The 16,500-nt window shown below is 45.8% G+C and overlaps 1 protein-coding gene across 28 annotated transcripts in view; it reads right to left on the reverse strand.

Annotated features, from left to right (window-relative positions):
- Positions 1-16,500, reverse strand: part of tcf7l2 (transcription factor 7 like 2) — a 97,974-nt gene that overhangs the window by 10,523 nt on the left and 70,951 nt on the right. For 26 of the 28 annotated variants that reach the window (XM_074621043.1, XM_074621055.1, XM_074621047.1 and 23 more), the window contains 3 exons: positions 7,431-7,563; positions 4,214-4,316; positions 3,153-3,239 (listed from right to left, as the gene is read on the reverse strand). In XM_074621043.1, coding sequence (XP_074477144.1) covers positions 3,153-3,239; positions 4,214-4,316; positions 7,431-7,563 — 323 coding nt within the window. Of the gene's footprint in view, positions 1-3,152; positions 3,240-4,213; positions 4,317-7,430; positions 7,564-14,077; positions 15,230-16,500 lie in introns of those variants that run through there. The other 2 variants (XM_074621059.1, XM_074621061.1) reach the window with 2 other exon arrangements.

The raw sequence follows: 16,500 nt of genomic DNA on the forward strand, positions 1-16,500 counted from the left end.
ACTGACATTTTTATCTTCATCCCTCCACGCTCCTATCATCATTCCATCGTCTCCAAACCGCTCCGCACATCGAAGGCCAGAAAACCCTTATTTGTGAAATCGCTTCACTGGCCAGAGCAGCCATATAAGACACTGTATGTGCCAGCGGATGTATGACACTAATTATTTGTGTCAGGATTATTTGAACGCGTCTTATCCGCATGTGTACGTTTGCAGCGCGCCACCTCGGCTCCACGTGACCACACGCAAATTTAAGAGAGAGAAGAGAGGAGGATGAAGGAGAAGGGAAAAAAAGGAGGAATAATTCTTTTTTTTTCTCTCTCTCTCTTTTTTTTTTTTTTAAAGCAGCTCATTATCCGGCTGTGTCTGGCTGCATGGCTCCGAGCCAGAATATAATGATGAGGATAAACTCGCCAGGAACAACTACTTTCTGTTGGAGGCCATCTCAGGGGAGTGCCAGTGCGCTCCCCCCTCAAACTCTTTCCCTCTTTTTCTCCTTTTCCCCTCTTCTCCCTTCATCACTGACACATTGGTGTTTGTGCCATGTCATCCCGTTGATGGGGAGCTCGGCAGCAGTGGCTGCATATCGCCCATCATTAGGGCTGCTGCGTTTTCCTCGCTCACTCCGCTTCCTCTCTCCCTTGCTCACCCTGCCCTCCTTCTCTCTCTGTGCACTTGTTAAAATTTCCTCTGTTCCAAGATCTATTTTTTTTCTTCTTCTTCTTCTTCTCTACTCCTCCCTGTCCCCTCACCACCTCCGCTCTCCTTCGCTTCCTCTCCCCTCCTCCTCCTCCTGCTGCCACTGCATGGCCCAGGTTATGGTTTAAACATGACGGCCATCCCTTTGAAGCATGGGGGCATCATCATCATCATCATCATCATCATCATCATCATCATCCGGGCTCATCAGCAGCAAGCAGAGCCTTGGACCAATTTAAGCAACACAGAGAGGCAGCAGAGACCCCCACCCATCCACCCACCCCCAACCCTGGGGCTCCTACGTCTCAATCTAAAAGGTAAGAATGGCTGGCGGTGTTGGGGTGAGGAGGAGAGGGGGGTCACTGGCGCAGCAAGCCCAGTGTCAGCCAGTGCCATTTAATTGCCAATGCGAAGCAGTAGCCCCCGTGCCTGTTTAATGTATAATGATCCGGCCGGTGCGCTTCTCCCGTTCCCAAGGAAAAGAGAGGGAGCGGGATGATGGGGGGAACATATCAAAGGGCAGGCTTAAGCATAAGGGGCAAAGGGGCCTTCACATCCTCCTACCTGTCACACACACACACACAATATCGTGGAACTGCACTGGCTCCAACCCCATTATCAAAATAATGTCTTTCATTTGTTCCGCTGACTGTCTCTACTCTCCTTGGCTCTTTTTTTCTTTCTCCCTACCGTCCTAAAAGAATGCATTTTTTAACAGGACCTAGGTGTAAGGTGCTCATTGCAGGACTACGAGGTACCAGATTCCCTTCCCTGCATCCTAATGCAGTCCGGGCTACGGCACAGGGGACTGATACTGAAAGCAGCGCGCTCCTGCAAAAGAACCCGACAAGAGTACAAGGCCAGGATGTCTTTTCTCTCCGATTTCCTCCAGTCAGCCGCGCTCCCTACAAATCGTTTGAGCCATCACAACAGTCTGGTCCGTTCTTTGAACAAAACCAAGTGGCTGAAGGCTATGTATAAAAGGATTCTGCCATTTTGCTGACACAATTAGACAGATTTTTTACTAGATTTTGTCAACAAATTGAGTTTCTTCTCTGCCCTGTCAAAGCCAGAATTTTCTTTTTTTTTTGGAGATGTGTTAAACCCTCCCATTCTCCAGAGAGCTCCCAGAGCCCTCCATCTATTCAGTTATACTAATTCAATTAGGGGCCTCATCACAGGGCATTAGCTCTTCCCCATGGCCAGTCCCCCCCACACACCCCAGCCTGTATATTCAATTAGCTGCACTGGAAATAAGATGATCACAATGTAGAGGCTGTCATTAAGGGACCAAATTAGCAGTCACTCAGAGAACCAGGTTGGCTGGGTGCTGCTGCCAGATGCCGATGTCTGGACAAACCCACCGTCTGACCCTTTGCACCTGAGACTTGCTCGGGAAGAGCTCGGGGCAAATCTGACTCTAATCCAGACACCAGAATGAGTTTAAATATAACCTTTGATGCAAGAACTGAATCCCTAAAAAGGACAGCAAAAAAAAACAGCTGAAAAACTGAACTGTCTGGGTGAGTTTACAAACTCAGCTTTCCCTTATTCTTAGCGCTATGCTTTACAAAAAATGTCATTCCCCCTTGCGACTCCTCCCTCCCCTGCATCTACATGATCCATCAATGTCACAGAGGTCTAAACACGCCGCCCTCAGGAGCTGCTTTTCCAATCAGGCTGTAATTAAACTGAAGCTTGGCCTCATCCCTAGACTCTAAACCAGCCCCGTCCATAGTCCCCTGCTGCAAGGGCGTGTAGAGAGAAGGAGGTGGAGGAGGGAGGAGGAGGAGAAGGAGGAGGAGGCTGTTTGTTTTTTGGGTTGTTGCTTTTTTGGGGCATTTAGTCATCGAAAATTAATTCTTTTCCACACAATATAGAGGACATACGTCCCTCAAGGGAGCCGTAAGCAGTTTAACACCAACTGACAAACACACACACATGTATACAAGATGGCAACAAACACACATACCCCCCATGGGTGCACTAATGTCCACAGCAGCACTTGAGCTGGACCCTAATGGGCTGGACCAAAGCACCAGCCAAGTGTCAGGCCCCGGCTTTATATCATCTAGCCGCCACCCCCCCCCCCTTCAAAGTGTTGCCGTGTTTGTTTATCTGTCTGGCTGCTCAAACTCACAGCATGGACATGCCCCGGCTCATTTCAGATCTGCCTGACATGCAGTGGGGGTAAATGTTCTTCAGGGGCCTCATTAGAAAAATTATAAATATAATTAATATTTGAGCACGCTAGCTGGAGCGCCACACTGGAGAATTGGCCTTTTGAACACAGAGATGGGGAGTGCGAGCTCTCCTTAAGGGAGAAGTTGCTGCTCACCGTCTCTGCTTTGTGTGTGTGTGTTGCTTGTGCATTGCCCTCACAGCCAACACAAACACACAATGTAAGTGTGAGAGTGTGTGTGTGTGTGTTTAGCTCCTAGGTCTCAGCTCACCTTGACATGGATGCGTTGACAGTGAGCGCAGTTGGGTAGGGGTGTCTGAAACCCCCTGTTGTGATTGGATAAACAGGTTGACCTTGCCTGCGAAGGGGGAAGAAAAGAAGAAAGGTAAAGGAACAGGGTTGATGGAAGAGGAGAAGTTAAAGCCCTTCGTCTCCTCTCCCTCTCCCCACCGTGGGCCTCTTTATTCTCATTTGATCAGGACAAAAATCTAGGGGATTGCAGAGCGCAGATCAAAGGGAGAAAAACTCTGAACAATTTGAATGCCACAAATCTTGATAGCGATGGCTAATTAAATTTCATAACCCTTCGCTCGGTGTCGACAGAGTGGGGCCCCGTTCCTCCCCGAGCTGGAACTAGGTGTTTTGTTGTGATAATTAAAGACGAAGCGCGGGTCTCTTTAATGGAGCCATCACGCTAATTGAGGTCTACACATCCAAAGACAAACAATAATGAATGTAAATTTATACCAAAAATAAAGTGCAGCAAATCAAAGGGCGCAGTGGCTGCGCTCGGGGCCTCTCTCGGTATTTAGATCGCGGTGAGAAAACATTAAATTAACAGAGCTTAATTTGTAGCCTTTTGTCATATTAACAAGTGTTGACAAGAGTTACCAGGGGAGAGCCCCCGTGTGGAATTGTGGGTAAAATACGGGCAATCACGGTTCATTACTCTAATTGGACCATACAGAGACATGCAAAATAGTATTTGCCACAAAGTAGCGAGTTAGGGTTGGCGAGGGCCTGAGGAAGCGGCGATGGGCCGCTGTGGTCCGGGAGCGAGTGCGTTACAAACTTAAAGGATCAAGTTTGAGCTTAAGAGGCCTTTTAACACAGAGAGGAGACAGAGACAGCTTCTGTAATTGACTTTGTGTGCGTAAAGAACAACATCCTGCAGTACAGTGTACACACATGTAAGGTGATATCTGCTGCTACTGTTTGATGTTATCCTCTGTAATGATTTGGCTTCATATACAGTTTATTAATCATAACAATATGTGGGTGTTGCTAGCCTTTTCACACGAGAGAATACAGCAGAGAAAGGGATTTGCTTACTGTGGTACTAGCCATCCTAGCGGATGGGGGATCTGGCCGACAGCGCCAGGTGACAGCGGGTAATAAGGAGATATATCTGGAGGATGTGGAGGCCTCGGGATTCCTGCGGAAGAAAAAGGAGGATGACAGGAGGCGCAGGGAGGAGGTGGACAGACGAGATGATGACAGAGAGAGAGAGAGAGAGAGAGAACCAAATCTTTGTCAGCGCTGAATTCACTCTTTGTTGAAGAGTTTCACATCTGAACGGGGCAGACATCACAGGAGTGCAGATGGGAGGATGAGGAGGAGGAAGAGGGCTTGTTGCTCGCATGTACACACAGTGCTAAATCACACTTCCTGATCAAAGGCCTTTGAGGCGGCGGCGGCACAATGTGTTGGAAGAGGCAGAGGGGAGAGAGGTGAGGGGAGAACACCAACACGATTCTTGTCACATTTGTCTACTGATTCGGAAGATTAATTATATAAAATGACTGAAGTTTAGAAGTTAACAGAACACAACAATATAATTAAAGGCTTCTCTGTGATCAGAGAGCGGCTAATGCAGGGTTGAGTCAGGCTGATGTACTGGCGTACTGACGTACTGGCTGGATGGATTTTACCTGATATTATACATGAAGAAGTCAATATTAGAAATGTGCAACAGTTACAGATTACGAGCTGAAAGTCAAAAAGTTCATTTTTTAATGACTACGTGAAGGTTCGTATTGGTTTGTTTGTTTGCATTCGTCCCAACTGATCCTCAGATTTAACATAAAAACTGAATTTTGTTTATTCCCCCAAACAGACGAACGGTGACAAAGATGTCCAATTTAAGGACAGCTCTCGCTGAAGGAATCGCCGAGCAGTCGCAGCGTCCGCGGTGTTGCCTTTGCTTTCCGTGGCAGCTGACAGGCGGAGAAACCGCATCGACAAGCTGCCCTGAACGAACGCCTTGAAAAGGTCTCGTACACAGCCGGGTGTGTAAAAATAACTTTCTCTCTCATGGCAAACTTGAAACAGGGAACACTAGACATGTGTAAAAAAGCACAGCAGGGGAAGGTGTGTGTGCGCTCGGTAGACCAGGAACTGGGGGGACTTTCATTTTTGGCTGATGTGCGTTTTCTTCCACACAGCTGGCTCGCCTGTGCAGCTGTTGTTGCAGATATTTTGACCGGTCGCAGAAGAGCCAGATCGATCTTCATAGATCAGAACTTGGCCGGTGTTGGCGGTTACACCCAAACTCTGCGGCTGGTCCAGGTTATCCGGGATCTGACTCTTGAGGGGGATTCTGTTACTGATGGACAACGTGCTGCGCAGAAACTTTTTTTCTTGGAGCACCGAAATAACAAAAGGCAAATTCTATTAAAAAGGAAAGCGAATATTATCCCATCGCCACCCAGCGCTGAAGACCTAATACAGCTCATTAATTAATTAAACACTGAGCCCAATTAAGCAGCCCTATTAAGCACTACATTAAACAGCAGCTGGCACATTATTTCCCCTTTGTAAGGGCCATCATAATAAGGGAACATTATTACCTAAAACATTGACTGAATCCACCAGAGAACACTGAAAAGCATGAAATTATTGCTCGCACTGGAAATGCATTAACCTGAAAGGATGGGCTGGAAAAAACATGAGGTCAAGATGCTCACGGAAATGAATGGAGTTGCCTAAAATTGTTTGCTGGGAGAGACGTGTGGGCAGAATCTGACTGATGAACGTGGACAACAGTCCACGTTATTGGTATTTTTCCGATACCGATACCAGTATCGGACATAAATCTGATACTGCCCAAAATTCGGTACTGGGCAAGTACGCCATTCTATGTACTGATTTGATACCATCATTTATTAACCCAGAAAAAAAATCATGTTTAATGTTTAACCGGAAATCAATTCTTGTTCGCCGCTCTAAAACAGTAGCCGTAACTTAATATTTCACAGTGGAAAAAGTAAAACTGATTGTTAGCAAAGCTCAGTTGGTCGAGCGGGTCGTCCTTTAACCACAAGGTTGGCGGTTCGATCCCCGGCTTTTACAGTCTACATGTCGAAGTGTCCTTTAGCGAGACACTCCACCCCAAGTTGCTCCCTGGGCGCTTACAGCAAAATACTTAGGATTGGTTAAATGCAGAGTTCAAATTTCATGTGTGTACCTGTATGTATATGATGAATGTAATAAAGGTTTTATTTATATTCTTTGTAACTGACAAAATAATTAAAGAAAGATCTACTGCATTCATTCTCTGTATGTGTTGTTCATGTTTTACAAAGGGGCAGATACCGCAAGTTCAAGTATCAGAATCGGTATCGGGAAGGGAAAAATTGCATCGGAACATCTCTACAGTCGAGGATCGAAAACCTGCATAAATCCAAGTGGTCACGTCTTCCATTTGGAGGATTATTATTATTTATTTTTTTTAGACATCATTGCGAGCAGACAGTCGTGAGATCTCTGGTGTTTAGATGAGACGACCTCCAACTTAATACAGAGGCTGTCTTGTTTTGAGTCTTGGCAAGTGGAGTTGCGGTCATGAGAAGTCGTGGTTGTTTGCTGAATTCCATGTTTTACGGGGAGGTTTATGAGCCACTGTTCAGGTTTTCTTGCAAGGCCACTTTGCACTGAAGCCAAACCACGTTAATGAGCGTGATGGCTAAATCAACCAGGAACAGATGAGAGCAGCAGTTGACACAAGAAGTACTTGAGATGACTTTGTCCCTCTTTAAGTCTCACAGTCTCGTAAACAGTCCTAGTTATGTTTCTGAGGTCATTAAATGAGCAATTAATGGACAAATTTGACATTTATATTTCATAATACTTGAATAGGATAGTAATTTAAACAACGCAGTCTACTTTATGGTATAACTGTATGGTAAATATGACATTTGACACATGTGACACAATCTTGAATTGTTTTTACAAGATTGTATCTACAGACAGACAGGCGGACGCCATCAAGACAAACGGAGTCGTGTATATGTGAACCGTGGTGGCGGCCAGGGCATAATAAAACATTTACACACCCATGGGTGCAAACACTTTCTGAGAGTTGACGTGCTTTATCTAAGGAGAGCTGCCTCTGTGGTTTTCTCAACTTCTTGAAAACGTACTGGGGCGTTCAGAAGTTTCATCCTGACACCTTTAAAAACAAACTGTACTCTAAAAAGGTGTTTTTCACAGGAATCAAGTAGCATGTTGCTAACTGAAAAAATACACATGCATGCAGTGGAAAAAATACCTGTTTTGGGATCCACGTCTGTCTGTAGGTGAGGTGGGGGGTTCCCCGGTGTGAAGTGCTCATTGCTGTAGGTGATCAGAGGTGTGAGAGGGTGCACATGGTGAGGGTGCTGTACCACTGGAACCTTATTAGACTGAGAGAAAGACAGAGAGAGAAAAAGGGGAAAAGAAAAAGAGGCCAGGGTGTTAATATTTGGGTTTCGGGGTTAGAGATCGCAGGCGCCTGCCACTGAATTACAACTCGAAAGAAGAGCTATCAAATTCACGGTGATCCCGGGGCCGCCAAACCGCCAAGCCACAGCGAAAATAGTGCGGTTTGTAATTAAAAACACTTCTGCGGTGTCACCCTGGAATTCAGTAACACAATCTAAGAGGCTTGGGGAGGTTGCCAGTTCACATTTGGGTCTGATGTTGTGATGAGGCACTTTTAACCACGGTTGCAGTCAAGTAATCGATCATCTGTAAACCACGAAATCAAGGCAGCGCGTGTAAATCCACAGTCATTAGCAGCTCCAGTCGGCGCTCTCCTCCTCCTCCTCCTCCTCCTCCTGGTACTCCCCTCTTCCTCATCCATTCCCCCCAGGGGCCCGGTTCACGGAGGGTAGAGGTGTATTGTAATAAAAGGGGTTAGGAGAGAGAGGAGGTGGGGCCCGAAAATCCATTTCTGCATTTTTGCCAAATTAGTTTTAGCTATGTAATCTTCTCTTTGTGCTCCTAAGTGGTGCAGGCCCCCTTTTTTCAATTACCCAAAGATTACAGTGGAGCTTTAGGGGTGTGCTGCCGTGGGCCCCTGCGTTAACCGGAGCTCAGCCCCTCTCATCAGGCCAAGGCTGAGACAGACACACACACACACACACACACACAGTCCCCCCGACCACAAGATAACCAGATTAGAGCTCTGCTGTAGATTAGGCTGCTGGAGAAGAGGCTGCTCTCGCCTCTTTACCCACACATCCTTATCCTGCCCTCAGCAGTCAAAGAAGCAGCACTAATCAGGCTTATCATAACATGGATGATATGTTCAGGGGGGAGAGGAGAGGAGAGCAGGAGAGCTGCTTATGTGTGTGCTCTCTCATAGGCCACACACCCTCATTAGTGACTTTAACCCATGCAAAAAAAAAAAAAAAAAAAAAAAAAAAAAAGCACTCCACTGTGGCACATTTCCAAAAGACTTTGAAAAACATTAATGGGACTAGATGTTGGCAGGGGGGCATACATACAAATGATGCTCAGTTGCCCGATGCTCATTGACAATACAAATGCAAAGCTGTGGGCCCAGGGCGAGACAAATGTGAGCAGAACATAACGCTGCAAACTAATCACCCGCCCGGGCTGAAGTTAATATCGGAGGCCCGTGTGAGAGCTTAATACAACCAGAAGTCCATTCCCGTGCTAAATTCTCACTGGGTAGCTAAACCATATGTATGGTCCGTACAAGCCTGGCCATCTAGACCTCTATTCTGTAGTGGCAGTGGTGGGGGAGTGGAGAACGGGAGGGAAGGGGAGGGAAAGGGGGGGGGCATTCCCTATTGCCATGGTCCCAATGAAAGATTAATGAACCCCAGCAGAACTCCAGGGAGGCAGAGAGACTCCTGGGACTCATTCACAGCCCTGAGCTGAAAAGGCTATGGAGGAGAGAAGCAGAGAGAGGTTGGGGGTGTGTTTGTGTGTCGGGTGGTGTGGTGGGGGGGGTGGAATGGGATTCGTTAAAAAAAAAAGAAAAGCAAGGCACTCCTCGTTGCTCCTGATCTGATCTGCACATCTAGAAATAGTGGGATGAAAAAGAATAAACTGGTAGAAAAACAATCAGGACGAAGGGGGTTATGACAGCTGATGAGTCTGCAGCTGGATGCTAGAAGATGGCCTCTTGTCGTCGTCCCCCCCACCCTCCTCATCTATCTCTCACCTCCTAACCTCCTCCTTCGCTCCTCCCTCGGGTAATGATGTGAAAGAATGTTGTCAATTCTTCATCTCTCCGTGCTGAAAAAGCTTTAGTGGCCATTTAAATGAGTTCTTTTGTCCAGGGGCCCCGGCCATTGAGAGGACAGTTCAAAATGCCCATCCACTGAGTCCACATTTAGACAGAGGGTGTTAGAGAGGGGTGTGTATGGGACCGAGAGAGACGGAGGGGAGCTAGAAGCCAGCCGATTTACATCATAGTCACTTGTGGTCGAAGTAGAGTGTGCTCTTTTTTTTTTTCTTTCTGAAAAGCCCAGAGCGAGGCAAATAACAACGGGCTGCTGCCTCCACGGTCGGCTCAGTCCACTACAGACGAGAAAAAGAACATGGCAACACAAACTTAGGGTTGCACAATAAATCAAATATTAATCGGGATCAAGATTTTGACTTCCCACGATTAAATGAATGTGATTGACTGCAATATTGACGTTTTAAACGCTCCGCTCAAACTGAAAACTGCATATCAAATCAAGCGCTCCCTAAATTACCAACCAGCCACCAGGGGGCGATTGAGAAGTTTTGCCTTCACTTTTGAGTAGCTGTGTACCCTACAGCGGCAGCCTGAGAAAAACTTTCCCGAATGTTGCAGCTGCAGTCCAAAGTAGAAGAGTAATATACTCTATTTGCCCGTCTGCTCTCTGTTATACAACAGAAGAAATCGAAATGCACTGAATTCAGGTGAAGAAGAACCTTATTTAAGTCTTATTTTGATGCAGAGATTTGTCAATTGGCAGGAATGTAGCACGACTTAAAAGTGAAAGCAGTGCTCTGTTAATTTAATTTTGTGTGAAAAGTTTTGCTAGAATTTTATTTTGCTTCTAGGAGATGAACTGTGAATAAGAACCAGTCTTATTTTGGTGCAACGATTTGTTTTATTTAAATGTGAAATTGTAATAAAAATATTTTGTCCCCCAAAATCAATGAATAATCTCCTAATATCCTTTTGGCCATAATAGTGCAGCCTAACTCATTCCCCTTTCCATCTTTTTACATTCCTTTAAAGGTCTTTTCTTTGATTTCATTCTGCTGACATAGGTGATGTTGATCACCAAACGCATATATGGTGAGCTGATGTGGACTTCCTGTGATCTGATATCTTCAATCAGCTCACCTGCTCACTCTACATGCCACGTGATCACCGCACACGCAATCCACTTCACCTCCCGCTGATGTCAAGGCAGCACCCGGTGGTCCCCTAGCGGAAAGGAGGCCCGAGCACCTGCCCAGTTGCCACCGCGGGACAATGCAAGCCCAGGACTCCTCTGGCAGGCTGCTGGGGTGCTTCAGCCGCACGGAGCCCAAAGAGCGCCGAGAAACAAAAGCAGGCAACGACGTGGGAGGCTTTTTTTTAACTCTCCCTGCTCGACAAAAGCCAGGGGAAAAGAAAGAACACTTCCTGCCCCTTACACCCCCGCTGACTCGCATCCTTCCCACCACCTCCGTCATTACAATAAACAAATATAGCAGAAGACAAACAAAAAACACGCTCGCTCTGTAGTCGTAAAGAGCAGGTTCTCGAGCCTCAAAAAAGAAGATTTGGCATTCAAAAGACCCTGCAGAAAAATTTAAAAGCGCACTCTTGTACGAACATCAATGAGCACATTGACTCCTTCCTCGTCCAGGACACATACAGCGCCCGCTGCTGAGGAGGGCCAGCGCTGTGAAGTGCAGGCAGCACACTTAAGTACAGCAGACACAAACAGAAGCAGTAGTTGCCGCCTCTGGTTATGTTATTGATATCGCCTTGGCTCTATTTATTCTATTCTATTCTTCTATTTCCAGCTTCAAGGCTCAAAGATGCCTCAAAGATGCTCGTATGCCTGAATTTAGTTTTTGGTGTCATTGTGATCACCGTCTACTACACATCTACGAGCCATTGATGGATAACAAACACCACTATTTTTTGGTTTCAAAAACTTCGAACAAAGTAACTCTGCAAACTCATTTCACAAGCTGCAACGCTGGAACGAGCATAATGTTATCTCAAGTGTAAAATATTTCCCATACTGGCTGAATGCTGTTGCGCCACCGTGTGAAAAGAGCCCCTTTTTTTGGAAGTGGACAAATGAATGAGCTGCTTCAAGTCGGACCTCTGGGGAGAGAGAGAGAGGAGGGGGTACAGGAGAAAGTGACAGCAGGACGGAGTGAGACAAAAGGGAGGGAGACGGAGAGGTGGAGCCCGGACAGGAAAAAGCTGTTGGCCTTGCATTTCCGCCTGGTGGCACCTCGCAGGGCCAATTTGAGCCCTAAATGTGAAGGTGGCGACCTCGCGGGCCCAGAGGGGTGGCTGGACGGGTGGGGGGGGCTCGAGCCTCTGTCTCTCTGCTTTATGTCATGATATGATGAGTTGTCACAACAGCTTGCGGGGCGCTAATGAGCTGTAGTGAGGGCCGGGGCAGGGGAAGGGGAAGGGGAAGGGGAAGGGGAAGGGGAAGGGGAAGGGGAAGGGGAAGGGGAAGGGGAAGGGGAGGCCAGGAAGAGAGGAGAGATGTGGGGATGACAGTGCCGTGATGGATTGGGGTCCTCTCAGGCCTCCGAATTCCAAAGCAAGCAGAAAAAGCTGCCAGAGCGCCCTGAGCCTCTCCCAGAGCGTGCAAGTGGCCCACGTCCAAGGCACATGGAGCGACACCACGCAGAAAACACACACACAACAGCAATACTAGGCAGCTCGGGGAAAGTGTCAGAGTAATTTGTATTTGATTCCAGCAAAACAAAAAAGTACAAACTGTGCTGCCACCGATCTAATGAATCATCTGGTATCACTCAAATTCTGTTTACACACATGATTGCTGTTTTCCTCTGGGAGGTATAGAGTGCCCCCTCCAGGCTAAAAGATCTTCATCTCCTTGCAAAACATTCACACACTAGCCCTGGTAGCACTCCTCAGTCAAATCAATCCTCAGATTCAAGCAGACAATCTAAAAGGAATACTTAGAGATTAACGCCAACGGAATATGAAATGCTCCGACAAATTAAAGGCTTATCAGAGCCGCCGATCCTGCAGCATACCACGCTGATTAAAAAAAAAAAAAGCAGCTACATTTCAGAGATAATATTTCTTGGTTAATCACTAGAGAGGGAAAAAAAAAACTCCACAATATTAAGAACCTGGGAATTGTAGAGGGGGGAGCAAAAGGATTTAAAAAGCAGATATGGAGGTGTTGATCAGTTTTCTCTCGCAGAGAAGATGCGTCTCCGAGGGCAAGGGGGCTCCCGAGACCACAGTATATTTAAAAGTTAATCTATTCACTTTGCTGCAGTGACACGCCGACTGCTTGATCAGAGCGCCGAACAAAAATATTATGTGGGCCAGAGCCTTTGCTCCCCTTTTCCCTCCTGCTCTCTTCGCTAGCACTCAAGTCGTTCGTCACCATTTATTTTTGCTTCCCATCTTTGATAGTCGGCACATCAAATGGAATCACAGAAAAGGACGTGTTCTGATATGTCACAGACAAATAAAAAACTGCGCACAAATAGCTTAAATATGAAGTGGTATTTGGTAGAACTGTTGTGTTCTGTGAAGACAAATCGCCTCTTAAAAGACACACACGTGTGTTAAAGCTTTTTTTCTTTTCAATGTAAACAGCCTCTTGAGCTCTCGTACCTGAGTTTAAAGGGGGCTTCTCTGAGAGGTGATATTGTATCGCGGTGTTAAGAGCCAGACTGAATTCTGCCTTTTGAAATGCAATCAGCCCCCTCAGAATTTCAGTTGAAAGCCAGGCAATTAAGAATCTGAATTGGGTGGCAACATTAACAAAGGGATATGTTAATCTGCGAGGTTATTGAAATCTTATTTTACATTTCATGGTTAAGACATGAGCTCGATCAAATAATGTTTTGTCGAGTAAATAATATTCCTCTCGAGAGAGAACCGTGTTCCTCAAAATGCACTTTTTAAATTAACTTGGATGCATTTATCATCTAGGCCTCAATTTAAGAGCATCAATAACATTTTAGGGATTTTTTTAAAAGTGTGTCAACCCATGGTTTGAGCCATTAGCATTAGGGGTGTAAGAAAATATCGCAATATTATGGTTTGTGATATCGATTCTCAAAAACACTGTATTGATTTTTAATTAATAGTTTACATGCAAAGATGAACTCAGTCAATACTTTATTACATTTGCAAAAAGATGCGCCCTCTCAATGTATGTGCCCTCTCAAAGTAGTGTTATGATGTTGGATGTTACAGGGACTGTGATACATGCAAATGCAGATCCCACTGTTTTGATTGCATAAACTTTTTATTACTCAGATTTTATGCATATGGCGGTGTGTTCTTTATACGACAGTTTCCCTAAAATTAGATTTAAATAGCAATATATCGCCTTGCTTACAGTATCGCAATATATTGAATTGTAAACCCTGTATCATGATATTGTATTGCCAGATTCTTGTCAATACACAGCCCTAATTATTATGCATATTTCATATAACACGCACAAAAACATGTGGCGGGACACATTTTAAACACTTTAAAAAAAAATCAGATGGCCACGACTCTCTCCGCCCAAATACTACCACCACCACCACCCCCCCCCCCCCCCCCCTCCCTTCCCCTCCACTACCAACCTGCACCACAACAACAACAACAACAACAACCTGTCAGAATAATGCTAAAAGCCTTCAGTGTGTGAAGAAAAAGCAGAGACAGTGAAGAAGCAGGGGAGCGGTTGCTGCGTTACTCACCCAGCTGCTCAGATTGAGGTGCCAGCAGCCCACCTGCTGGAGGAGAGAGAGCCCCGGGCCCAGGACTCCTGCCTTGGCTCCCGTCTCCTCCGGCCCGGCTGAAGCTCCATCCCGCGGGTACATGACCCCCTCGGTCCCACCCCCGCCCCCTCCTCCTTCTCCTTCTCCTTCCACCTGGCCCCCCCAGCTCCTCCTTCCTTCCCTGTCTCTACGCCGGGGAGAAGCCCTTTCGCTTCTCTTGGCCGCTTCTCTCCTCCACTTCTCCTTCTTTGTCTGCCTTGGCTCCTTCCTCCACTGTTCATGTGTGGTGCGTGTGCAGTGTGTGTTTATCGTCCCCCCTCTCTTTGCACTTGGTGCCGTGGCCGGCTGACCATTGTTCCCTCAGGTTTTGACATTAGAGAGTGTGCGGGTTCAGGGTCTGAGGCCTACTTTCACCCACAAACACACAGTCACCCACCCACAGCCATCCTTAAAAAAAACTCTAACCACAGACGCTCTTGCTCTTAGCGGCCAGAAGTCTCCTCTTCTTCTCAGGGAAAGTTTTGATGCCGGTGACAAGAAGCACAAGAATGTGGACAGAGAGGAGGAAAAATTACTCTGAGCAGCTTCTCAGCACTGCAGCAGTCTTCCCACTAGCAAAAAAAAAAATACTCACAAACACACAGACACACACACACAAATCAGTTATTACCCAAATCCCTACTGTACGTTGGGTCTGTGTTTTCTTAGAGTATATGTGTGTGTGTATGTGTGTGGGCTCTGCTGTGCCTCCAGGATGCCCAGAGACGAACTGGCAGCTTGAAAAGCTTTGGCTACAAGGTAAAGCGAGCAAGGCGAGAGATGGAGACAAAGAGGAGAGAGCAGGAGAGGGAGAGAGATAGAAGAAGGAGAGAAAAAAAAAAAGGAACAAGACACAACAACATCCACAAAGGGAGGGCAGGCTCAGCAAAGTGTGGCCAACAGTCACTTTATCTGTGTGATGCTGACAGTCCCCTCTTCATACCCGCTTTCCAGGGGGGGAAACCGAGGGAGAGGGAGAGGAAGTCTTCACTCTGACACGGACGTGGCACCTTTTCGTCGCAATCCTTTTTATTTTTTTTCCTAAACAATACCTCAGAGTGGAGAACAATTCTTCTCTTAACTCCGTCTCCCATTCAAGGTTCATGTGAACAAGGCCTCCAGCCCCTCCTCGCCGCCCTCTTCGTCTCTGCAACTATTTCACCTTCAAATCCATTATTCTTCATGTCAAATGATGAGTCTCGCACGGTCAAGACTTTCTTTCAACAAGCGCAAAGAAATTCAAGAGATCTGTTTGGCCATCAGAGCAAGACACAGACATGGTGCATTAAAGGGGAACTCCATCAAATACATGAGTTCTTTATTTGTTATTTTGGAAAACTAAAAATGTTCCTAAAATCTGCCACGTTATTTTTTAACAAATACTAGTTTAAAAAAATAAGTCAATGCAAAAATCTTTTGTTTTTTCCTGAGATGGCTGAGAGAAAAGATTTGTTCCCACATTAAACATTTAATCTTAGGGGATTTTATCAAGATTATTAATAAATAAAGGAACAAAAAAATGTTAAACCCCATCAGATAAATACATTTAATTTTTAATAGTGACTTAAAAATATCACAAAATCTAACAACAGAATTACCCGTTTCTAAATGTAAATCTAATTTGTATTTTTACTTTCTATAATTAACAAGCCATGTCATCCGTTTATTACCTTTTATAACCTCTAACAACCTGAATCTGACTAATTACCACGACAAATTAAATATTTATAGGAAATAAAAAATCCATGCAAGCACAGTAACGTGTAATATATTTTTAATATAACCCGATGAAGGTTATTGAAGGGGAAAATAATTATGAAAAAAATAAAGGGAATTTAGAAATGTTGGAAAAAATAAAACAAAAAAATATCTTTAAAAGCGAGGCCAATAAAACAAAAAGGATTAATGTTTTTCAGCTGTATTAAGGCGTATTAGAAGTTGGCAACAGAAACAACTAAAGACTTTTCTGTTAATACGCTGTTCCTTTCTTTTCCTGCTGCACTCGTTCAGCCTCTCTGTCTCTGTTAGGACCCTGCTCGTCCCCTGGCCTGCAGCAGGCAGTCCTGAGGCCCTTAAAGCCAAAACAAAGCCCTGGGAATGTCCTTTACACAGCGTGGACAATAGCGCCGGGGCTCTAGTTTGACAAGTAAAAGAGCCCCGACAAGGCGGTGGCTAATTGCCTGCCCTCCCTCTATTCAGCCGGCCTGCCACACTCCTGCCATCTCCTTTTGTCCCACGTGCACTTTCTTAAGTAAACTGCCAGTTCGCCAGCGAGTGATGGACAGCTCCCAATCACCCGGCGACAATGGCATCAACGCCACAACACAAGAGAGCACAGGGGGAGAAAAAAAATACTCTATTCC

This window comes from Sebastes fasciatus, chromosome 20 (genome assembly GCF_043250625.1).
Source record: "Sebastes fasciatus isolate fSebFas1 chromosome 20, fSebFas1.pri, whole genome shotgun sequence".
Taxonomy (NCBI): domain Eukaryota; kingdom Metazoa; phylum Chordata; class Actinopteri; order Perciformes; family Sebastidae; genus Sebastes; species Sebastes fasciatus.